General features: G+C 41.8%; 1 protein-coding gene across 2 annotated transcripts in view; it reads left to right on the top strand.

The window, feature by feature from the left end:
• Positions 1 to 24,465, top strand: part of WWC2 (WW and C2 domain containing 2) — a 116,519-nt gene that overhangs the window by 64,726 nt on the left and 27,328 nt on the right. For both annotated transcript variants that reach the window (XM_081021689.1, XM_081021690.1), the window contains exons 9-14: positions 1,782 to 2,021; positions 12,045 to 12,134; positions 12,995 to 13,611; positions 21,996 to 22,119; positions 24,021 to 24,101; positions 24,209 to 24,295. In XM_081021689.1, coding sequence (XP_080877815.1) covers positions 1,782 to 2,021; positions 12,045 to 12,134; positions 12,995 to 13,611; positions 21,996 to 22,119; positions 24,021 to 24,101; positions 24,209 to 24,295 — 1,239 coding nt within the window. The remainder of the gene's footprint in view (positions 1 to 1,781; positions 2,022 to 12,044; positions 12,135 to 12,994; positions 13,612 to 21,995; positions 22,120 to 24,020; positions 24,102 to 24,208; positions 24,296 to 24,465) is intronic.

The raw sequence follows: 24,465 nt of genomic DNA, 5'->3' as shown, positions 1-24,465 counted from the left end.
GGAAAATGAATTTAATCACTGACTTCATACTCCAAATGATGATCTACTAATTTTAAAAAAGAAATTAAAATACAAATGATTATAACCTGAATTCTATACAGTTTTTAAAGCTGAAGTTTAGGTAGAGTGCACGAAATCTCCACAATCTTAAGGCTAATCAAAGGTATTTATAAAGCAGTTTCCTGCTCGGTTTGTGTTTGTGGTCCAAGAGAAGGAGGGTGTTTCTTGTATCATGTCTGTTCTAGCTTGTATTTTCTCTGGTTAATCAAACTAATGCTATGCCCATTAAAATGGTGGCTAGTTTTTTTAGTGTGTTGCGGAAATTGTTTATAAACCTGTAATGTTCATTATCGGAGCTTAAATACAGAGGTGTTGTATTTGCTGGCTAATGTCCGATTTCTGGAGACTGCTGAGATACCTCTCTATTAATTTTACCCAAGGTAGAGTAAGGCATAAAATAAATAATTTTAAAATGTTACAAAACAAAAATAAAATAATTGCTTAGTACAAATCCCTCATAATAGTTGCTTAAAATCAGTATAATTAAAACAAAAACTAGCAGTATTCCTATATGCAGCCTATGTACATGAAAGAACAGGGAAAGACTTTAAGTAAAGGAAGATTGTTACCTGCTGGAGAGAGCTGGTAAGGTAGATCTATTTTGAGAGCAAATTTCATGAAATGAGTGCTACAGCTGAAAAATTTGCAAGCAGCGGCTTTTACATTGTGATAATGGGAAGAGAGTTCCTTCTCAAAATTAGCTGTTTCTAAAAAAAATTAAAAACGGAATTGATTTGACTCACTGTGTGATAAACCCAACTATCAGATGACTAATGGGACAGGCAGTCTAAAACTACCCCTAGGATGAGAAATGCCAGTACTTAAGATACCATATGCTGACTATTTAAGCCAGTGTTTTATTACACATCAAGTTTTACACATTATTAAGCACAAAGCAAACATTGTCTGTCTGTCCTTTTGTGTGGTGACATTGCAAGATAACGCCATTTCCCTCCTCCCAGCTATTGACTGGGATGACAGAGGGCCAAATGGGATCAAACGGATCCACTTGGTCTCCTACATAGCATGGGAAATGGGAGTTTTATAAGCAAGCTTTGCCTCCCTAGCCACTCATATGTCTGCCCTCCCTCTGACACAACTAGCCATTCATTCACATGAGGGCATAACATTTGATCAGGGTCTATGTCCATAGACTTGCTCATATTGCACAGCCGACTTTCCAAATGAAACTTAGGATTTTAACAGCACTTTTTTCTGGGGGTACGCAGGGATACACATACCCCTAAACACTTTGTGAATCGAAGTTTGGCCTCATTGAGGAGCAGTATTTCAATATGAGTCGGGAAATGAGAGTACCCATAAACATTTGGGGGGGGGGGGGAAGCACTGGATTTTAACATATGTTTTGTTAGATTTTACAAGAGTCGTTCCTGCTCTAATATTAGGTCCCGGTCTGGGCAGCTAATAGCACTGGCTGTTTGCATCTGCTCTCCACCACACATAGATCTGTTTCATACAATCTAGCCCAAGATCATCCTCCTCTGAAAAGTATCATGGCATACATTTGCTGCTAAGGCTTCTTAGTTCAGTAGGTTTGATTCTTCCGCCCTGATAGTTGCATCCCATTGACTTGCCAAGTCTAAATATGTTTCTGTTCTACCAGGTGTTGTTTTTCACTCTTAGGGGCCTGTTGCTCATCTGCACTTTCTTCTTCTTCCTTCCTTAATGTGTGTGTGGGGGTTTTATGCATATATGATTAGAATGGCAAACTTAAAGATTGAACTGTCCAAGTTAGAAAGTGAAGCTTGGCCTGGGGCACTGGATATTGAGAAAGAAAAGCTGATGCTGATTAATGAAAAGGAAGAGCTTCTGAAAGAACTTCAGTTTGTCACCCCATGTAAACGCACTCAAGATGAATTGGAGCATCTGGAAACAGAAAGGAAAAGGCTGGAAGAGGAGCTGTCTGTGAAAAGCGCACCTAGTGACGAACTTACAGAGAGGTAAGATTTCCCTCTTTTCATTCCCCCCTCCTTCCTCCTAACATTAAGTTCTGCTTTCTTCAGTTTAACCTTTATACTCATTTTAGAGTCAGAGCTGCGCCCTGATGGGCCATTTTCCTTCAGTAGCTGTTCTGTGTAGATTTTAATTAAATTTATTATTAGTCCACCAGGCAGTAACATGAGGAGACCTTCAAACCGTGATAGAACTCATGGAGTTCCTATTATTCCACGCTCTATGTTTTGCATTTGTGACCAGCATGAGAAAACCTAGACCTGATGTTAAATAGTTGAAGGAAGTCAGCAGAGCGCAATTCATCATTGGCAGGTTTTGTGATAATAGCCACGACCTGTGTGAACTCCTCACAGCAAATGTTGTCCTGAATGCTTCAGCACTGGAACCTCTTACGCTTGATAGAGATACTAATTTACACATGCGCTTGCATGAGAAAATGAATGAACGAATGTCTTGCTTTAAGTTCAAAAGGGGAGACGTACAACTGCCGGGGTCTGTTCGTTTCCACTGCAAGCCATGCCATGGCTTATCAGCTTTCTGAACTTGGCCAGCACTTAATGAATGATGGGGGGAATACCGTAATAATTTCTGCCAATAGGATTTATATGAGAATTTCAGCCTAATTTTATTTGTGATGTCTAGCAAAGTATTTTAAGTATACAGGGTACTGGTAGATAGAATCACAGAATTGTAGGGTTGGAAGGGACCGCGAGGGTCATCTAGTCCAACCCCCCTGCAAAGCAGGAATGTTTTGATGTTAGGTGTGTACAAAATGTCTCTCCTTGGCTGCTGTCACCCTTCACCCAGCCATAAATATAATAAGGGACCTTTCTTCCCAGTAATCAGTGCTATTGCCATACACGTAAAAAGTCTAGGGATTTTGACCCTCTCTGGTTTAATGGAGTCCTGAGTCTGGGTTCATTCACACTTCTGTTAGGTCTGCAGCTTCTTTCGTTTGTCCTGTGACTTCTAGGCACTGGTCTGAGAGGTTTTCCTTGGTCTCACTGCTTTCCTTGGGAAAACCTGTGGTTTAGCACTGAATCGAAACATCCATCCACCCGATTGTCATTTGTTCCAGTTCAGTGCTAAAATGTGAGTTTTCCCAGGGAAAGCTGCGGGAGAAAGGAAAAACCTACAGGACCCATGCCTAGAAGTCAAAGGACAAACAGAATAAATCACAGACCCTACAGATGTGTAGATGAGCCCTTAGTGGAAGGGCTATTGGAGATTTTTGTTGTTGTTGTTGTTGATTCCTTCATTCCTTGCTCAAGAGGGTTAGAGAACCCTTTGGAACAGTGTGGTAGGTGCCTGGAAAATATGGGAGAAGAAGGGATTAACCTCTTCTCCCCTTTCAGTTTACAGAAGCCTCCACTGGATCAAAGAGCCTTGCATCAACAGAAGGACACAATTGGGAACAACCCTGTGTCCAGTCGTGGGTGGCAGAGTGGGATGGGGCAGATTTGCTTCCCTGACTTCCCAATGCAAAAGCCAACAAAAAGACTGATCTGCACAGCGTCTGGGTTTGAGGAATTGTTTGTTGTGTTGTATCAGAGAGATAGAAAAGGGATGTTGCTACTGCACTGTTCACCCTGCTGTTCTGCAGCCTGCCTGACCAAGCTGGTGTCTTGGATGTGGTGTTGGAGAACCCTCACTCAGTGGTCTTGGGGGTACTTCAGTATCCATGCTGAGGCTGCCTCAAATGGGCTCGCTTAAGACTTCATGACCTCCATGACAACCATGGGAATGTCTCAGTACAGTACATCAATGGTCCAACACATGTAGCAAGGCATACCTTTCACCTGGTCTTCACCTCAGAGCTGATTGGTAATACTCATTTGATAGGTGGGGTCACTCTGAGTCTGTTGTCATGCACAGACCATTCCCTGGTGAGGTTTGGGCTGAGCAGCTACCCACTCTCCGAGGGTGGGCAACCCATCGACATGGTCCATCCACAGGGAGTGATGGAATCTGCTGGGTTCCTGAATGCTCATGTGAATTTCCCTAGGACCATATTGGAGGCTGTGATTGGCAAGGAGCCCCTCTTGGTAAATTCTCTGCCCTCAGAGGCTCAGGGGGTGGTGTCGTAGAAGAGGACATTCTCTGTGGCAGACCCTAAGCTGTGAACTTCCTCACAGAGGTGCTTCTGGTACCTTCATTATAAACCTTGAGGTATATATCTTTTAGGACCCACCTTATTTTTGTGATTGTAAGTTGTTTTAAACTGTTGTTAATATTGCGTCTTAAGGTAACACACCCTGAGACGGGTACTTAATAATAATTGTAACCATCACATCAATAATTGAAATAGAAAAATTCCTTCCTGTAGCACCTTAAAGACCAACTAAGTTAGTTCTTGGTATAAGCTTTCGTGTGCAAGCACACTTCTTCAGATACACTGAAACAGAAGTTACCAGATCCTTCTATATATTGAGAAGGTGGGGAGGGGTATTACTTAGAAGGGTGGTGGGAATCGGAGATTGGCAGATAGCTGAGATGAGCCTGTTGACGACTCTTAACGACTGTAATAGGTCTTACAGGAAAAGGCAAGGGGTGAGAAGGTGAGAAATGGCTTAGTCATGTATAATGAGATAAGAATCCAATGTCTTTGTTCAAACCAGGTTTCTCCATTGTTTTAAGTTTGGTAATGAGTTGTAATTCAGCAGCTTCTCTTTCCAGTCTATTTCTGAAATTCCTTTGTAGTAAAACAGCTACTTTGAGATCTTGTATAGAATGTCCTGGGAGATTGCAGTGTTCTCCTACTGGTTTCTCTGTTTTGTGATTCTTGATGTCAGATTTATGTCCGTTTATTCTTTGGCGTAAGGTTTGGCCTGTTTGTCCAATATAGAGAGCTGAAGGACACTGTTGGCATTTGATGGCATACACAATGTTAGACGAGGAGCAATTAAATAGTCCCGAGATGGTATGTGTGATGTTGTTGGGACCAGTAATGGTGTTGTCCGGGTGTATGTGGCAGCAAAGTTGGCATCTGGGTTTATTGCAGGCTCTGGTGCCAGTGTCCGTGTTAAGTCTGGTTGTAGTATTATTGTGGGTTAGGAGTTGTTTAAGATTGGGTGGCTGTCTGTAGGCAATGAAAGGTCTTCCTCCCAGAGCTTGAGAAAGAGAACTGTCATTGTCCAGGAGAGGTTGACAAAGACATTGGATTCTTATCTCATTATACATGACTAAGCCATTTCTCACCTTCTCACCCCTTGCCTTTTCCTGTAAGACCTATTACAGTCGTTAAGAGTCGTCAACAGGCTCATCTCAGCTATCTGCCAATCTCCGATTCCCACCACCCTTCTAAGTAATACCCCTCCCCACCTTCTCAATATATAGAAGGATCTGGTAACTTCTGTTTCAGTGTATCTGAAGAAGTGTGCTTGCACACGAAAGCTTATACCAAGAACTAACTTAGTTGGTCTTTAAGGTGCTACAGGAAGGAATTTTTCTATTTCGACTATGGCAGACCAACACGGCTACCCATCTGTATCAATAATTGAGTAGTCTTAAGTTCAGTGTCAGAAAGGGAAGACCCAGTTTTAAGGAGGTATATGCTAACTCTGTAAACCAGTGTTTTGTACATATCAAGCACAAAGTGAAAATTGTCTAGCTTAGCTTTTGTCTGTCACTGAATTTAAGAGTATTAATTAATAAGCTAGCTTGGATTTGCCAGGGAAAAGCTACTATGAGCCTCCTTTATAGGACTCTGCTGCCAAAGATGCAACCATTAAGAATGTTCAGAAAAATCCTTGTTAACCTCAAAGGAAAGAGGATTGAGTGAGCCCTCAATCATTGCTGAAAACCAAGGGGAGAAAAACAGCAATTCTGTTTTTCACCAGACTTAAGCAAAGGATCTATTGTACCTTTTTTGCTAGAGCTTTTTGATTTTTTTATGCCTAAAGGTTCTGGTATATTCAAGCATCTACAGATACAAATGAACATATTCTTTCCCTTACAAAAATATATTTTAATAGGTGTGTGGCTTTCTGCCCCCAAGTGTGTGTATCTACATTTATGGGGATGTTTTAATTTAATGCTTTTCAAATCCAAGCCCTTTGTCTGCTTGGCGTAGTTCTGCCTATGGCAAGGTATTATCCTAGCCACAGAGGAACAGAAAGCCAAGTAAATACTATTAGGTTTTCTATAAGTTTTCTCTGCATTTTGAAAGGTCTTGATGAGGTGTCCGATGCACCATCTTGTCTAATTTGGGGGGATCAGTTTCAGTATTTGAGGTCCAAGGATGTGAACAAAGTGTTTGTAGCTGTTCCGCTGAGCTTTTGACCCTGGCGTGACATGCCTAATTCAAGCTATCCAGGAGGCACTGATGAGGGGGTCCAAGGTGTGGTGAGCTTATTGTGGGAGGAGACGCTGTCTGCCACCTTGAAAGAGATGATGATGCATTCCCACTCTGGATCCTGAGGTATTAGAAACCTACTGCCTGATCACAAATGCCCCTTTCCTGAACTAGGTGCTGGAGAGAGTAGTGGCAGCCTAGTTCTAAGCATACTTGGAGAAAAGTGATTATCTAGACCCATTTCAGTCTGAGTTCATTCGTGGGTTTAGAACTTAATCATCCTTGGTTGCCCTAATGGTTTTGCTATATCTCTGAGCAGCTTTTGATAACATTAGGTAAGGGTAAAGGGACCCCTGACCATTAGATCCAGTCATGACCGACTCTGAGGTTGCGGCGCTCATCTCGCTTTATTGGCCGAGGGAGCCAGCGTACAGCTTCCGGGTCATGTGACCAGCATGACTAAGCCACTTCTGGCAAATCAGAGCAGCGCACGGAAACGCCATTTACCTTCCCGCCAGAGTGGTACCTATTTATCTACTCACAGTTTGAAATGCTTTCGAACTGCTAGATGGGCAGGAGCAGGGACCGAGCAATGGGAGCTCACCCCGTCGCAGGATTCGAACCGCCGACCTTCTGATCGGCAAGCCCTAGGCTCTGTGGTTTAACCCACAGCGCCACCCGCGTCCCATTGATAACATTAACCATCGGATTAATCTGGACCAGCTGTGTAAGATGGGAGTTAGAGCTCCTGTTTTGCAATGATTCTTCTTTTACCTGCGCAGCTGGTGACAGAAAGTTGCATTCAATGACTCTACCTCACCTTGGCAATTTATGTGGTATCTCAGGAAAGCATCTTGTTCCCAATGCTATTTAACATCTGTATGAAGCTGTTGGGTTCATTCATAAGAGGATTTGCAGTGCAGTGTCATTAGCTCTGCTTCTCTGTTACATCTGAATCAGGTGAGCTATGGAAGTGCTGAATTGGTGCCTGGATTTGGTCATGAGCCCAATGAGGGCCAGAAAGTTGGATCTGAATCCTGACAACGGGGGTAGTCTTGTGGGTGGCTAGTTCCCGAGTCTGGGACTCAGACAGTATGCCTCTTCTGCATTGGTTTTTGCTGCCTTCAAAGCAGGTGTGTAGCTTTGCACTGCTCCTTGATCCATCTTTGTCACTGGAAGACTGTGACTGTAAAGGTTAGGAGTTGTCTTTTACCAGCTCCAACTGATAGCTCCTATTGCAATCATTCCTGGACAGGGGTAGCCTTGCCACTGTGACTCATGTATTAGTAACTTCATGATTGGACAGCCATAATGCACTACCCTTAAGCCAAGTCGAGAAGCTGTGGCTAGTGCAAAGTGCAGCAGGGATAGTTTTCAAAAATATTTCATAATTCCACTACACTAGTTTAAAGTATCTGAGACCTGTGAAGTAATGCCACTGCTTGCTTTCCCTTCAACCCAAAGCAAATCTGAAGATGCCCAGTTCTCATGCCCTGATAAATTTCTTCTACCACCCCTGCCACAAGTCTTGAAAGAGAGCCAAACTCCAGACTTCTGAGATGAAGTTATGCATATACTAGACCTTGCTTGCCAGCAGTGTGTGTTTGATTTTTCTAAATTTCCTGAAATAGCTTCTCTATTAACTGGCCAGTAATTTAAACACAGTTCCAAAAATATTTAAATTGGATACTTTACATTTAGTGCAATGTGTTTGAGCGGGCCAACCTATTAAAAAGAAAATTTTAAATCAAAGTATTAATATATGAATAAGTGTTAACCCACTCTCAGGAACACGAATGTTCTTTCAGCCTATAAAATGAAGAATTCATCCTTTCAGACATAGAAAGTGTTATGAGCAGAACTGAGGAAGCAATTGCTTATTTTTATTTGCTTTCAGCTTCCTAAGAAATGTTAGCTGCCTTGTTAAAACCATTACAATTATAAAGCAGGTGTCTCCAGACAAATAAAATAAAGCAGCATCCAGCTCCTGCTGCCCTTAAAATCTATTTATTCAAGGAATTGAGGAGGGCCGTATCCAAATGGCAGAGCAGGAACTTCCAAGCTAACAAACCCCTCTAACTTCTAGTGTTTTTCTAAATTTATTATATTTAACAAAATAATTCCTGTTCCTCTTGATTGTAATAAAACTTCTGAGTGGTTTACAAGAAAGTTAAGGCTGTTTTAAATAGTCTTATTTCTTCAAGGGCTTGGGTGCACCAAATTTAAAAGGCAAAGCAGAAAACTCATAATTAGTAAAATGCAGCCGAACAACTCTTTTCTATGCTGTAGGGATTCGTACCACCAGAACCCTTGTCAAAAACAGACTGCATATGCAAACTGGAACTTCCAAACCACCAAAAACTCGGTTTAAACCTCCCCGAGGATAATTGCTCTTGTTCAAAGATCATTTATATGGTTTTTTTGTATTGTAGAATAAGAAGCAAACCTTTAATCTATTAAACATTGCTTGATATAAGGGCCAAAGACACCGAGAGGTCTGTGGTTTGATCCCTCTGTTTCTTTCTCAATACAACTGTGAAGAAGGGAGGACCATTAATTGGATCAGGAAAGTGATGCAAGTGGGGAGGCAAGTTTTACACTTTTCATCTGTACTGATTTCCACTCCAGGCACTAGGGGAGGGAGGTGCCTAAAACGTCCCCCTATGGATCAAATAGCACCTGGAGGATGCATTTTATATTGGGGAAATAGTCCAACGAAACGGATTAAGCATCTCCACCCACCGCTCTACTTGTCTGATCAAATTAATGCAGCCCCTTCCTCCAAAGATGTACTGGGGAAAGCATGAGAGAAGGAGGGAGATATGAAGGTGAGTTTTAGATCTCCCTGTGTCATGTGCATTTTGCCCAATAAGACATTGTGGGTATACTATAATGCCTGCATGGATTATATTCATGTTTGCTGCAGAAAATGGACATTTTCCAGAGGACAGAAGCAAGGAAACACATAAACCTAGTATTTTGATCAATTTTCAAAGCTATCCACTGAAACATTCCCTTTTGTCATTTGTTGGCCTCCTCTAATGGACCATTTAGAGCATTATGCTGAACAGAAATAGACTTCAACCTGTATTTAAATGCTGCACTTAAAAAGAGGGCCTCCCTTAAGATGTCTGCATCACAAAGAAAAACCCTAGTGCTAAGCTTCCCCCCACCGTTGTATGTATTTTGCATGCAGAGCAGTATCTTCGATGGGGGTCTATGCATCTGAAACCTTGTCTTCTACCTGACATTTCAGAGAGGAGACTCCCAAAGGAAAGGTTTCTAAAACAAGTTTAAAACTTTTCAGGTGAAAGGGGAATAGTGTAATTTTTATTCAGAATATCTTAATATTCCAAGGCAAAGGAGCAGCTAAAAAAAGAATAGAGTGGTTTGGATAAATTTGGAAACTGTTAAACAGCACTGGGGAAAAAGAAATAATTTAATATGACATGTGGAATTTATATAAGAACACCATTAAAAACAGGGCTGTGAAACCTTTAGCCTAGATTTCATCAGGCTTCAAAAACATGGATGCTAAGTGATAGGATTCCTTTAGAAGTACATTTGGCAAAAATACTGCAGCAATCCTACGCTGATAAATAAACATCTTACCCCATATTTAACATTTATATGAATCTTTTAGATATGCATGGGAATGTTTGGATAACAAACTGAATGTGCAGTGAATCAGAATTTGGATCATGGTTTTGGCAGCAAGTATCATCTGAATCTTTATGAGGCAGCATAAGGTCCAAAGCATTTTCTTAAACATCAATGAATGTTATTTGAATGTTTGTGCTTTTTACAGTCTCCGCAGTTCTTGTACTCTTCAAAGTTGTGAAAATGTATGGCAGTTGTTTTCTTCATTCGTTGTTGGTTTTATGTTTCAGAGCAACAAAATTCTCAAGAAACAGTATAAAAGCCAAAATAGATGCATTTCATTTGGTCTTTATTTTCTCTTCATGCCTTTCTTCCACAACCATTTTCTTTGTTCACTATTGGTATAATCTTTTCTTCTGAACCAGCGAGAGCAAGATGGGAGGTAAACTAACTATTTTGGTAGGAAGGTGCTGTAGTTTAGCCTTTTGTTAAAACAACAGAACTGCACAGAGATTCTGTGACAGAAATTTTTATTCTGTAATTGGAATGATTTATACAGTTTAAACAACTTTACATTAATTTTACTTACCGGTAATCTAAACTTACATGTTGCACATGATTCTGTTGGATCATTTTTGGGGGGGAAAAAGCATTTCTGAAGAGCAACAGTGCAGAAGGGTGAAAATTGCCCTGAAACTCCTTGTAGCAGGGGCAGCCAATCTCTTCTGCCAAGGGCAGCAGACTCTATAAATACACCTTTGGGCTGGAACATTGGGTGCTGCTTCCAGGGGGTGTGTAAAAGCATGCACTTCCTTCCACACAGCCTTTCCCTTGGAGCCATCCAACAGGCACAGAGGCAAAGAAGCCCAGTCTGTCTGTGCTGCTCCTGGTCAGCTCTAGGTTCGAGAGGGGTAGCAGAGGTACTTCCTTTGGTCTCTAATTTCATGCTGCGTTTCAAAGGTGCAGCATGAGGTCAAGGAAGAGACCACACCCTTGGAGCAGGGCCATGTCCTGGTGACCACAAACAAGAGAGAGAGGGGAGGGCAGGGGAGGCTCTATCCATATGTGACTCCAGCCCCAATTAACTTTTCCCGTGGGTCCGTGGCCCTCCTTTAAAAAAGCTTCCGTATGCATCAGTTTCAGTTTACTAACTACCCTGGGGTCCCACAAGCCTGGAGGCCCCAACACATTAAAACAGTCATCGGATGCTGAAGAAGAAGCCATTGTGGAATGTGCTTAGTTGCTCAGTGGAACATATGGAGCCACAATTGCCTAATATGTATAGTGTGTATTAATAGTTATTAATAAAATTTTACATCATGAAATACTGCATTCAAAATATTTTTTGTTATGTCAGTATTCCATATACTTAAATGCCCCTGGACCCAGGTTATCAGTTTTATTCCTGCCTGTTTTTAATGTTCATTTTTGAAAATGGCTTTGAGTTTCCTTTTCTGAAAAAGGTGGCTAATAAATATAAATAATATATAATATCTCCTTGCAGCCCTGCTGATTAAGTTGTTCTATTCCTTGTTTTTATTGAACACTACTCTCTGTCCACCTCTGGCTATTCAGGCTGCAGTGCAACACAAAAAAGGAAGTCAGTGGGATTTGAGCAGCTTAACGGAACAAGATTATAGCCTTTATCAGGGGCATATCACAATTTGGGCCAGAAACATTTTTTTTAAAATGAAGCCAGTTGCTTTAAGGTACTGTGTAAAATACACAGAAATTAGAAAAGGCATGGGCCATCTTGCCATAGATCCTCATTAGTACAAGGTTGCTATTAAACAAATGTGCAACAGCTGGCCATAAGAATGACATTGCTATGGAAACTTTAAAAAAAATATCTGATTAACAGATACTGCTCAATCAGTTATTATTTGTGCACACATTATCGGCCAATGCAAAGCTGTTTTAGAGTTCCTTCAGTTGCTGTCACTTTGACCAGCAAGGAGAAAATTAGGGTTCTATGGGAACTTTGTCTGCTGTTTAAACTACAGTATTTAAATACAAGGTGGCAGTGAAGCAAGAGTTTTTAGAATTGTATTTTATGTGCTTGAATAATGAAGTCGAAAGAGTTTTTAAGTATAACTATGATTTTTGTATCTTTTAGGTTAAAACTGGAAGAACGAAGGAATAAATTAGTTAAAAAACTTGAAGAAACTAGTCAACTAACTACTAACTTGCATTTGCAACTTAAAAGGTAAGGTTGCTCTGTTTACACTGTTGTTATTGACAAGAGAAAAATAGAGGTTTGTCCAACAGAGCTCTGAAAATGTCCAGTTGGAAATAGTACTAGTTTGTTTTGGGTGGAATTTTGTTAACTTGGGAACTACTTTTATGCCCCACAAAAATTTAATGTACCTCCTAATAAATATTTGGCTCCCCACAGCCTGTGTCCCAGACCACAGACTCCGCAGAGCAGAAGCAACTTCTATATGAAACAGCTGTTACAGCTGTCAACACACGTCTTCTCCAAGGCATTGCAGCTGCATGAGAGTGGGCAGGGGGAAAGGGGAAAACAGATTAGCAGACACATTTTAGCTGAACAAGGTCTTGTGCATGCAGAGGTGGTCACAGTGGAAATTTTTAAAAGGTCCTGATAATTTCTGTTATGTGTACGTGTTCCATGTCACCTACCTACCTACCAAGGGGGAACAATGGAGTGTCCCAAATAGTGAACTAAAAGAACTGATAAGGGAAGCTGTCACATAAATTGTGAACAAATTGATATCCTGTGAAATTATGACCATTCTTGGACACAAAACCTCAAAAAATGAGCTTAAACACTAAAATTACGCTATAATTGGTACATCCTCATATTGTTACCAATATGATGTATAGTTAATTAACTGGCCTCCAAAAACTGTTATCAGACTAATAGGCTCTACCCCCAAAAATTGTAACATTTGTCCTTTTTTCAGATGTCATTGCACTTGACACCTTTACGACCTGACTGGACTATATATTCATACTTTATCCATTATTGTGGGCTGAGACTAATTGGACACATAGTAGTTTGAAATGAATGCTCAATCTTTTTCTTTCTTTCTTTTTTTGCAGTCTTTCAGCCAGTACGTTATCTATGTCTTCAGGGAGCAGCCTGGGGTCCCTGGCATCCAGTCGTGGGTCTCTGAATACGTCCAGCAGAGGGTCGCTGAATTCCCTTAGCTCTACAGATCTGTATTATAACCAAGGTGAACAACCTACAGATTTAGACTATCAGTATAAACTGGACTTCATATTGCAAGAGAAATGTGGTTACATTCCTTCGGGCCCTATTACCACAATTCATGAAAATGAGGTGGTCAATTCCCATGGGAGAATGGACTACAGCGATTCTTCCAGCTCTCTGGCAGCAAGCCATGCACCAAAATTAACTGAACCTCCAAAATCAGTGACATCGCTGTCTTCAAGATCTTCCCTTTCCTCTTTGTCCCCTCCTGGATCACCTTTGGTTTTAGAAGGTGCATTCTCAGTGCCTCCTCAAGACTCTCCATTGCACCATCTCGCCACAGACTTTGAGGACTGTGATTTACCCAGTGACTTTGCAGGCATTAGCCTCTGTGGGAACCAAATGTTGTTGAACTCTGAAGCCAGAGCATCTTCTCAGTCATCGGTGGATGATAAAGACCTCCATGAAAGTGTTAGGCAAACCATGTCGCCTTCAAGAAATACAGGTAAATAAGTAGGGTCAGGCCTACCTGTAACATATGGGTATATCTTGCTATTTGTACACACAAATGTCCATTCTTTTTTTTTGGGGGGGGGGGATAATTTTAAGTACTTAAATCCTGGAAATGAAACACACACATACACACGTTCAGAGCAACAAGCTGTCTTTTAACTCGCGGTGTCACAGTTAGCAGGGGACTGTAGGCAGCTGAGACAGGAATTATGAGTTCTGGCAAGATGTGAGGTAGAGTTGGAATGCAATGCTGGGGCAGATCCTATAAGGGCAACTGGGCAGAATGTGAGAAGTAGGGCTGCATAACAAAGCTCAAGAAAATGGATGGCAGGGTATATCGTAGACCAGGAAAAAGCTAGAACAAGAGTGCGGGGTAGAAGTAAATTGAGAGACAGCCAGATAGATGGGCAGTGGATGACTGGAAAAGTAGCAGGCAGAAAAGGAGACCACAGGATAAGTGGACAGGCTGACTACCAGAATAATCCATAAAGCAGTACACAAGTAATTACTTGGAGCTGCGGTTGAGCAGTGAGGTAGCCACCTTTGTTATTGACAAGAAGTTGTTCAGGGTGGTAAGAACAAAAAGGGATTGCATGGAGCTCCGAAAGGATCTCTCTAAACTGAATGAAGGGGCATTAAGATGGAAACAAGTCTAAAGTAATGCACACTGGGGCAAAAAATCCTAACTTCACATATACACTCTGAACTAGTGGTGATTGACCAGCAAAGAAATGCTCGTGGGAGATTGCTCAATGAAAATGACCCAGTGCGAAATGACTGTGAAAAAGGCAAATTCCACATTAGGGGTCATTGGGAAAGCAACTGAAAATAAATCTGCCAATACCATCATGCCATTATACAAATCTATGGTGTGACGGCACTTGCAGTATTGTGTACTATTCTGGTCGTTGCCCCTTCAAAAAAGGATATTGCGGAGCTGGGAAATTAATAAATGGCAACCAAAACGATATTGAGGCTAGAGCGACTCCTCATTAAGAAAGTTTGCAATATAGCCTTTTTAGTGTAGGAAAAAGAAGGCAAGTAAAGGATGATGGGATAAAGGTGTAGAATTACGCACGAGGTGGGGAAGTGGATAAAGAGTTTTTCTCCCTTAATACTAGACCTGGTGTCATCCAAGGAAGGTGAATGTTGGAAGATTCGGAACAGTTAAATGATTGAATATTGCTACCACAGTATGTAGTGATGGTGACCAACCTGGTGGATAGGGATTGGTAAATAAGATAAGGCTATCAATGGTGACTGTCCATGGTGGCTTTGTTACTGGGAGTGCAAGGGAGGAGAGTGCTATTGTCTTTATGTCCTGCTTGGGGGCCTCCCATTGGCATCTGGTTGGCCCCTGTGAGAACAGGATGCTGACCTGCATTGGCCCAAGGTCTGGCCCAGCAGGGCTGCACTTACAGCTGAAGGCCCTGACAAGTATCTAGACCTGAAGTGTTTGTAGTTAGGCTATGCCAGGAAGATCACTGGGCTGCCATTTTTCCAGAACAGGACTGTCCTGGAACCTGAGTTGTCAATATAGAATACGTTCGCCGTTCTGAGGCCTTAAGCAACTCACCCACAGGGGTTCTAGAGTGCAGATTGTTGTTTTGTTGTTTAGTCGTGTCCGACTCTTTGTGACCCCATGGACCAGAGCACGCCAGGCACTCCTGTCTTCCACTGCCTCCCGCAGTTTGGTCAAACTCATGCTGGTAGCTTCGAGAACACTGTCCAACCATCTCGTCCTCTGTCGTCCCCTTCTCCTTGTGCCCTCAATCTTTCCCAACATCAGGGTCTTTTCCAGGGAGTCTTCTCTTCTCATGAGGTGGCCAAAGTATTGGAGTCTCAGCTTCAGGATCTGTCTTTCCAGTGAGCACTCAGGGCTGATTTCCTTAAGAGTAGATAGGTTTGATCTTCTTGCAGTCCATGGGACTCTCAAGAGTTTCCTCCAGTACCATAATTCAAAAGCATCAGCCTTTTTTATGGTCCAGCTCTCACTTCCATACATCACTACTGGGAAAACCATAGCTTTCACTATACGGACCTTTGTTGGCAAGGTGATGTCTCTGCTTTTTAAGATGCTTTTTCAGAGTGCAGATAGAGAGACTCATAATCCAGGCTGAGCTTGACCGTCAAAAGTGGGTGGTACCCGTACTCTTCTGAAATATTCTGTCCTCTAGCATAGGACTCTGGCTTTGGGTTAAGGCAATTTCTGGCAGTGCCTTTACAGTTCTTCCCTGGTGCATGCCAAGTCATTCGAGACAATGAGTTAAAACTGTTTTAAGAGCACTCCGTGGTGTGCTGTTGTTTTCTTTAGCTAACTGACCAAACCATCTACAGTTTTCCAGCAGCTGACTGTTGGGAACTTAGCAAATGTCTTGCGAGTTTGTTGTGAATGGATTTGTTCTCTGGCATCAAGAGCTTTATTTGTGTTTCCAAGACCAAAATGATTTGCAGCTTTTAGATCCAGAGAGATAAGGTTTCCTTTCAAAGTTCTGTCTCAGAAGGATAAAGAAACAGAAAGAGAGGCATGTGTGTGTGAATACACACATACAGAGAGAGATGCTGTGTCTCAGCTCCTGCTGATACCTTTCTTGTGCTTCACTTGCCGTCTTTCCTTGATTCCTTCAGCTGAAGCTACACGTTCAAAGCCTGTCCTCCTCTCCTCTCCCACCTCCCCATGTTCTTACATACAGTATTGCTGCCACCTTCTGGTTCATGTGTTCAACTTCACAAGCATTTTGACCTGGTTAGAGAGAATTTTGTTAGTATTTATTCATCCATCCATCTATCCCTTCTTTCTTTTATAATACCTTCAATGAAGGAATTTCCCAGTGTATTCCTCAACACAACAGAATAATGATCAAATCAGCTACAAAGCAAAAAGAATAAGCACCAGCGATTTTTAAAAGCAGATTAAAATAGTTAGAACTTAATTGAAAGAATAATAGTATGTTACCTGCTGCTGAAAAGACAGCAAAGGAGGCACCAAGTGCGCCTTTTTGGAGATGCACTTCCATAAATAGGCAACTACCATCAAGAAAGCTCTCTCTCCTGTTGCTCCTGGACTTACCTCAAATGACAGTAGCCCCTATAGCAAAGCCCTGCTCAGCAATCTTGTGCACATTGATGTGGGACTAGGCATTCCTTCATAGATATTGACATCTCCTACTATATAGTGCTTTGATGCCTATGCTTTGAATGAATCTTTTTCAACCTGGTGCCCTCCAGGTATTTTGGATTACAGTTCTTATCATGGACCATGCCAGCTGGGGCTAATGAGAATTGGAGTCCAACAACATTTGGCGGGCACATGGTTGGGGAAGGCTGAAATGTGCTCTGAAGCAGGCATGTTCCAGAAGAGAAGAGTTGCTGGCACTGTTAGTTGCTTTGGATAGCTGTAGCAAGTTATTTTTATTTATTAAATTCATATAACACCTGTTCTCCAAAGTAGCTCAAAGTGGTCACGTGGTTCTCCTCCTCGGTTTGGGATTCGAAACCTGGTCTCCCAGGTCCTAGTCCAGCGCTCTAACCATTGCACCACACTGGCTGTCAAGTTGATTTGGTCAAGTATTGGATTAATGTGGTAACTGAAGCTCGTTTCATGGCATAGACCATTGTAGCAAAGAATGCTGGTTGCAGCCCAAGTGGATTCATGACATACAATATCGATAGCCAGCTGTTATTGCCCAAGCTGGGCTCCCAGAGCTGACTGTCTGCCATCTGCTCAGTTGCCTGAGTAAAGAAAGAAAAATCTATTTGTAATATGAATGACAGTATTTCAGTGCTTAACTCAGGCTTAACACACTTGGCTGAGCTTACTTGATATGAAATAGTACATTCTCTAGCTTATCGCAAACTTGCCAAAAGTGTAAGGACTGCAGATGGCTAAAAGCAGGGTCGGGGTTTTGGGTTGTTTTTTTTAAGATAGCAAGAGGCTTTTCTTCTCGCTCAGCTTGTGGAGGGGGTGGTTGTATGCGTCTGCTTTGTGCAATGCGAGACTTTTATTGGCAAGCTGTAATCTTCTCTAGTTTTCTCCCAGTGCTATGGCTATCAAATTCTAATGCACGACGCCATACATGTATGCTCAGAAAACTGGACATCTGTACACCTTCAATTCTGCCTCACTGTGGTTATCTGATGCATCTGTCAGAACCTGGAATAAGTTGTGTTTTATATCTCAAACTTTGTGGAGGTTTCAACCGCTCACTAGTAATGGAAGAAATGGTTTAAAAATAAAGGCGTTTATTGGCAATACCGTGGAAGTTTTTTGTAACCTGGCTGAGGCTACATGTGGCCTGAGGGGGATTGTCTGCAATTTACATACTTTCTCCTATTCTTGTCACTTGGACTTAGTTTCTGATCCAACATGTACCTATAGCTCCCAGTATTCAAAAATCCATTTATTCTGCTTTCCTTTCCCTATTGCCAGACAAATGGGAAAATATATCCTAGTTCTGTGCAAAGATGCAGACAAATTGAAGTTGATAAAGGGTGTGTTGTACAAATTTCCTTTTAACAGGATAGGGAATCCTTTTCAGACCATGGGTTGTATTCCTTCATGGACAACCTTTCAGAGGCTGGGGAACAGGTAACACATCGATTACATGATGTGGCACGCATACACACTATTTGAATGGGAATTCCACTCAACTTTGCGGGGTGGCCCCCTCAGATATTTTATTGGGGGGCCGAAGGGACCTCATCCCTAAGGAGTTGGCTTCTGTGTTACACTATGTTACATCCTAGCTTACAAAAGGCTAGAACGGATTGTTTGTTTGTTTGGGGTTTTTTTACATGCACATATCCACCTGTTAAGATCAGGAGGAAGGGTCTCTCTTCGTATTTCTGCCACCCTAAGAAGTTTGGGGACAATAAGCAGCCCTGGAGAGGACATTCTCTGTGGCAGTCCCTAAATTGTGAAATTCAGTCCCCACAGTGGTGCCTCTGCTACTTCCACTATACAGCTTTCAGGGAATAGTGAAGACGTACCTCTTTACCTGGCATTTGACACACGAGAGATGTATTTTCAGGATAGATTCTTAATGGCCAGATAGAAACGGACCTAGAGAACCACTTTTGTCTGCAGACCTAAGGTTCCCCATCCCTGTTACATATGATAAGAGTGAGAAACAATTATCCCCTTATTCAGTCTGAGCTTGTATCTTGTGGAAGATAGGTGTACCATAACTCTGAATGTTTTTCTGCCCTTCTCCCAAATTCAGTCATACCTTGGATCCCAAACGTCTTGCGAGTCGAACGTTTTGGCTCCCAAACGCTGCAAACCCAGAAGTGAGTGTTCTGGTTTGCGAACATTCTTTGGAACCCAAATGTCCGATGCAGCTTCCGTGGCTTCTGATTGGCTGCAGGAGCTTCCTGCAGCCAATCAGAAGACACGCCTTGGTTTCTGAATATTTTGAAAGTCGAACGGACTTCCGGTACAGATTTCATTCGACTTCCAAGGTACGACTGTACTGGAAAGATTCGAGAGCCTGTGTATACTTTGTATTACTTGCATTGTATTACTAGCATTCCCAATTGGCAGAATTTTTATTCTAACAAATGTTGTCATATGTACGCTGAGTGGTCCCTAAATGTACGTTTCTTGTGGCAGCTTGAATGGTCCTTTATCTCTAAAGCATTCAAGGGCTATAAGAATTTGACAGGATTTACTTTCCTTAAAAAATAACTCTTCTTTCATTTGCAAAATGGGATATCTGTAATCCTAACTTTGAGTTTAAATTGGGAGCAGGGGAGAGGTTTACCGATAGTACTCAATCTGCCATTTAACAGAGCAGTTCTATGCAGAGTAACTCAGTAAGTTCTACTAAGTTTAAATGGGTAAGTGTTCATAGAATTGCAGCTTTCACCTGCTTTTTACAACTGTAGTACCAATGTATTTGGTAAGCTTAATCATTCTCTTGATACTAAGCATATTTTACTACTTGAATGTGAATTGGGTAGGTTATAAAGAAGCTACTCTGTAACTTGTATCCTTCTATGTATAATCTACAATCTCTATTATATCAGCTTTGTTTATCTGCAACTGAATTCACTGTGTGTCCTTTAAGTAGCACATAGGAAAGGCAAATCCCTAAGTGCATACTGTACCTTTTGATCATTCATTTGCATTGAACTTACTCCTGAAATTCCTGTATATATCTAGTTTCATTGTTAGCTGCTTTTAGTTCTGTTGATTTCACTGAGAAATTTAAGCATGTGCTTAGTTCTCTCTCTCCCCTCATTGAAATCATCTCTCTCTCCCCCCCACCATTGACTTTGACTTTTTTTATTTTTGCAACACCCATGCCTGCTGTCTCTTGCATCTTTATATGGTGCAGGGGCTTTGTCCTCAAACATAGGTTTTCCCATGCCAAATATCTTTGGGAGTAACAGAGTTAGAATAACCATGAAGTTCTTCCACAGACAGCCTCTGTCATTGTCAAAGTCGATTTCAGACTGCTGCGGTTATTCCTGGGGGTAATCAATAAATCATGTCATCACCTTCACCCCTCTCAAAGTGGTGGAAGAAAAAGCACTTCATCATCAAGGAAAAAGCATCCCCACTGCTACAAATGAAAGGAGAAATGCAGCAATCAATCCTCTAATCTGAAGCCTTAAAATTTAAACATCTTAACAAGATGTAAAGTCATGACTCAGGAGGGGGGCGTAATGCATACCAATACACTTGGCTCCTTGGCAGATGAAAGGACTCCTCAGCCTTGCAACTTATTATATTACAGGATGCTGCTTACAGTGAATGTTTCTTGCTCTCTGCAGGAAACTCTAGCTCATGAATGTGAGCTGAAGATTGAAATTAAGAGGTGGTTGGCCCTAAAGATTCTCCTTAAGTTTTGATAGTAGAATCATATCACATTCGGCAGAACATATCACTGCTGAAACGAAGGCAGAATTAGAATTAATTTCTTACAGGGATTTTGGTAGGAAGAATTCTGTAGAGAGCCAGTGTGGTGTAGTGGTTAAGAGCGGTAGATTCGTAATCTGGTGAACCGGGTTCGCGTCTCCTCTCCTCCACATGCAGCTGCTGGGTGACCTTGGGCCAGTCACACTTCTCTGAAGTCTCTCAGCCCCACTCACCCCACAGAGTGTTTGTTGTGGGGGAGGAAGGGAAAGGAGAATGTAACCGCTTTGAGACTCCTTCGGGTAGTGATAAAGCGGGATATCAAATCCAAACTCTTCTTCTTCTTCTTCTGTATGATATTTTAATTCAAGTGTGGCCAGCCAACTAATGTCATCTGACCTGAAGCACTTGGGCAGCCTTCTTCCTATCTGTCACCCATTCTGCAAGCTCCTTTTATGTGGGAGAGGAGCAACACCTTTGAAATTGTACATCATCCAGGTGTGACCTGCCCAATCGGCACTTTCAGAGCTTCCTCTTCTCAGGTGTAAGGTTGTCCAGTGCTGGGCAGTCTCCTATCTGTGGTGAGTTTTGGAGATGCAGATTGGGACATCTGACAGCCAACCCAATCTGCACTTTCAGAGCCATCTCTTGGGCCACTGAGCCACATAAAAAACCAGTCCCCCAGTTGATTCGCCCTGTCTGTGGTTTAGTAACCTTTGATAGGGCAAAGGATAGGTTCCCCAATCCTGTCCGAATTGCTAAGTGTGGGGACTGATTCACTTGTTGGCCAAGTTGAATGGGGCCTTTGCTCTAACTTGGTCCTTAGATGTTCCATTTGTAAGGCTTGTCAAGCACACTGCTTTATAGTATGTCTCAAATAGAATGTGGTGGCCAACTTGAAAGGTGGGGAATATTCATTTGTAGCTAAGGACTTGGAATAATGCTGATGGGAAACTGTTATGGGCAAGTTAATAACGGTGCTAGGCTATGAAGCTGATTAGTTTTGCACAAAAACACTAATGAAAGTATGCAATACATTGGTTTTCCACTAGCATGTTGGAACCTACAAATGGATCATTCCCAGACTGAGATTGGTCACATCAAGGGCACCAGCATTCCCATTTTCTTTGTTTGGTGGGGGTATTGGTTTTTTTTGGGGGGGGGAGAAGTGGGGAGATTGTGATAATATGCAAAGCAAGATAGTCCTCCTTTACCTTTAATGGTTGTACAAAAGACAATTGTAATGGCAGTAGCTTTTTTCAGCCCTAAACAGCAAGATGCACTTAACACATTCTCTCTTCTATGTAATTGTAGGTTGGGGTTAAAGGGGAGTTCTGGATCTAAAAAGGGGTGGTGCTATTTCAGTAAATAACAATAAATGACTTGTGATGAAACGAGTTACTCTGCTTGATGCCCAAGATGCTTTTCAACTTGGCTGTGACTTTAGAGCTTTGTGTATATGCTTTTCAGATTGATAGAAGCTAAAACAAAGATTGTCTTCCTTCTTGCCTACTTAGGTGTTGACTTACCAAGAAGAACAGTAAGTCACCACCTTGAGGAGAAGGCAGGGTGTGTATCTGCTGCAGTATCTGACGAGTCCATGGCCGGAGACAGTGGTGTATACGAAGCTTCTGTAAAACAGTAAGTTTAAGGCAGAATTCCATTTATCCAAAACTAAAATTTGAGCATCTGGCTCTGTCATGTCCAGGCATTTTGCAACAATTTGAAAAATAGTATGTGGGGCTGAGTCGAAACAATTTATCTCATTTTGTATTGGTTCCCCACTCCCTTTGCTCATTTGGGTAATTGTAAACACCTTCTCACTATTTTGATGATGAGCTTCCCCTGCTGTTTCATTGCCCACACAATCCTCAGCCTCATTTGCCCACACTTACTGGCTATTGAAACTTATGTCATTTTGTCAATAGTGTCACAATGCTGCACCTGACATGATGGTGTCTCTCAGATGCCACTTACCAAAATAATGTGAGTTGCCACAACCAATCATATTAAAGTGCAGTGTGGATGAACCAAGACTGTGGATTGAAAGGACAAAGAATTTTTAAAACTGCACAGAAACAAACATCAACCAGGGGACCAAAGGAGTACTGTATAAGAAACAAGTATAGCTAGGGGTTGCAGGGTTGTAATCTTTTGGGTATTTTGAAACCATTGGCTTGAAGGACAGGTTATAAATATGTAATAATAATATAAAAGGAATATAAACTTTGCAAAAACCATACTGCATATCCCTAATTTAAATTTATTAGTGTACTGTCGAAACATCTGAGAATTCAAAGTCAGGATTAAAATATTAGTATTAATAGTAATTAACTTACATGCAGACCAATCTGAAAACCTTTTTTTGACTGGAGCATCTGCAGGAGCCCCCGGTGTGCTCATCAAACGCATAAGGTAACATCACTGGGAGCAGAAGAAGGGACAGAACCGGATCAGCTAAGGATCCACTGAAACTTAATTAAGGTGGTCTAGTTACTGGCGCTGTGGGTTAAACCACAGAGCCTAGGACTTGCCGATCAGAAGGTCAGCGGTTCGAATCCCCGCGATGGGGTGAGCTCCCATTGCTCAGTCCCTGCTCTTGCCAACCTAGCAGTTCGAAAGCACGTCAAAGTGCAAGTAGATAAATAGGTGCTGCTCCGGCGGGAAGGTAAACGGCATTTCCGTGCGCTGCTCTGGTTTGCCAGAAGCGGCTTAGTCATGCTGGCCACATGACCCAGAAGCTGTACGCTTGCTCCCTCAGCCAATAAAGCGAGATGAGCGCCGCAACCCCAGAGTCGGCCATGACTGGACCTAATGGTCAGGGGTCCGTTTACCTTTACTAGTTACTGGCAATGGGCCTGATCTGAGCTTTTCTTCTGGGCCAGCTATGGTTTTGTTGCCACATTCTGCCTTGCTGCTGAGACTTAAAATTGCTCCCATAGTTGGCCTTTCATTCATTCATTCATTCATGTTAGCACAGAAAGAGGAGAAAGAAGATACTACTTGTAGATACTGAAAAAATAATCTAACAACCCAATGCAATGCTTTCAAGAACAGAGGACTTTTCATTTGTTGTTTTAAAAAAAGCTCTTTCTTGTTTCAAAGCACATTTCTTTATAATAATCAGAATAAGTGACCTAATAAACACTGAAGGGTAAAACACAATTTTATACAATTTGAGGCCAATTGCAAGCATGTATGAATGGGGGAGTTTCTAGTCCTTCTATTGATTTTTGTTCTCTCTTTGCGCATACAAGCAATTATAAACGATGATGACCCTTCAAGGGAGGATCCTCAATAATTAGCCATTAGTGAGATCTACCTTAGCAATACTTCCTTCCTAGATCCACAAGGAAGTAGCTCTTTTCTGTCATCACTTTTTGACATTACATATGAAATGGAAAAATCCTAAGCATTGACTTGAACAGTGCATTTGGAACAATCTTACAGTTTTGGTATAGAATAAATAAAGTATATTACTGTTCAAAGGTATAAATGTTGGTCTGCTGTGGCTATTCAACCTCTTTTCCTCTCTCCTCTAGACCAAACGATAGTGAAGAAGTTGCATATAGTGAAGATGATACAACAGTTCTAGAGGCACCTCAAGTGCAAATAGGACTCCGGTAAGTTGGCGCATGTGAAAAGTCAGGCTATTCCTTGTCAACTGCAAATGTATTTATTACAAGTGCCTGATGCAGGGTTTTGTTTTGTTTTTGTCTCTTCTTAACAGATACGATACAAACAGCTCAAGTTTTGTGGTCATTGTGGGGCAGTTACAAAATCTTCATGCCCTTTCTGTATCCCCTGGCTCCAAAGTGTAAGTAAAGTAATCCCCGGATTACGGTTTATCACATTTTTTGGATCCATGGGCATATTTGGAATTGGGAGAAAGTGCTGTGGGAACCCCCCTTTCTGGTTGCTTATCTTTCATCACCTCCCCACAAACATACTCCCCATAGACATACCAAAAGTCAATGATCTTTGCTT

This window comes from Podarcis pityusensis, assembly GCF_964106645.2.
Source record: "Podarcis pityusensis genome assembly, chromosome: 9".
NCBI lineage: Eukaryota > Metazoa > Chordata > Lepidosauria > Squamata > Lacertidae > Podarcis > Podarcis pityusensis.
The sequence above is the reverse complement of the archived record's forward strand: the minus strand, read 5'-3'. Positions and strand labels throughout refer to the sequence as shown.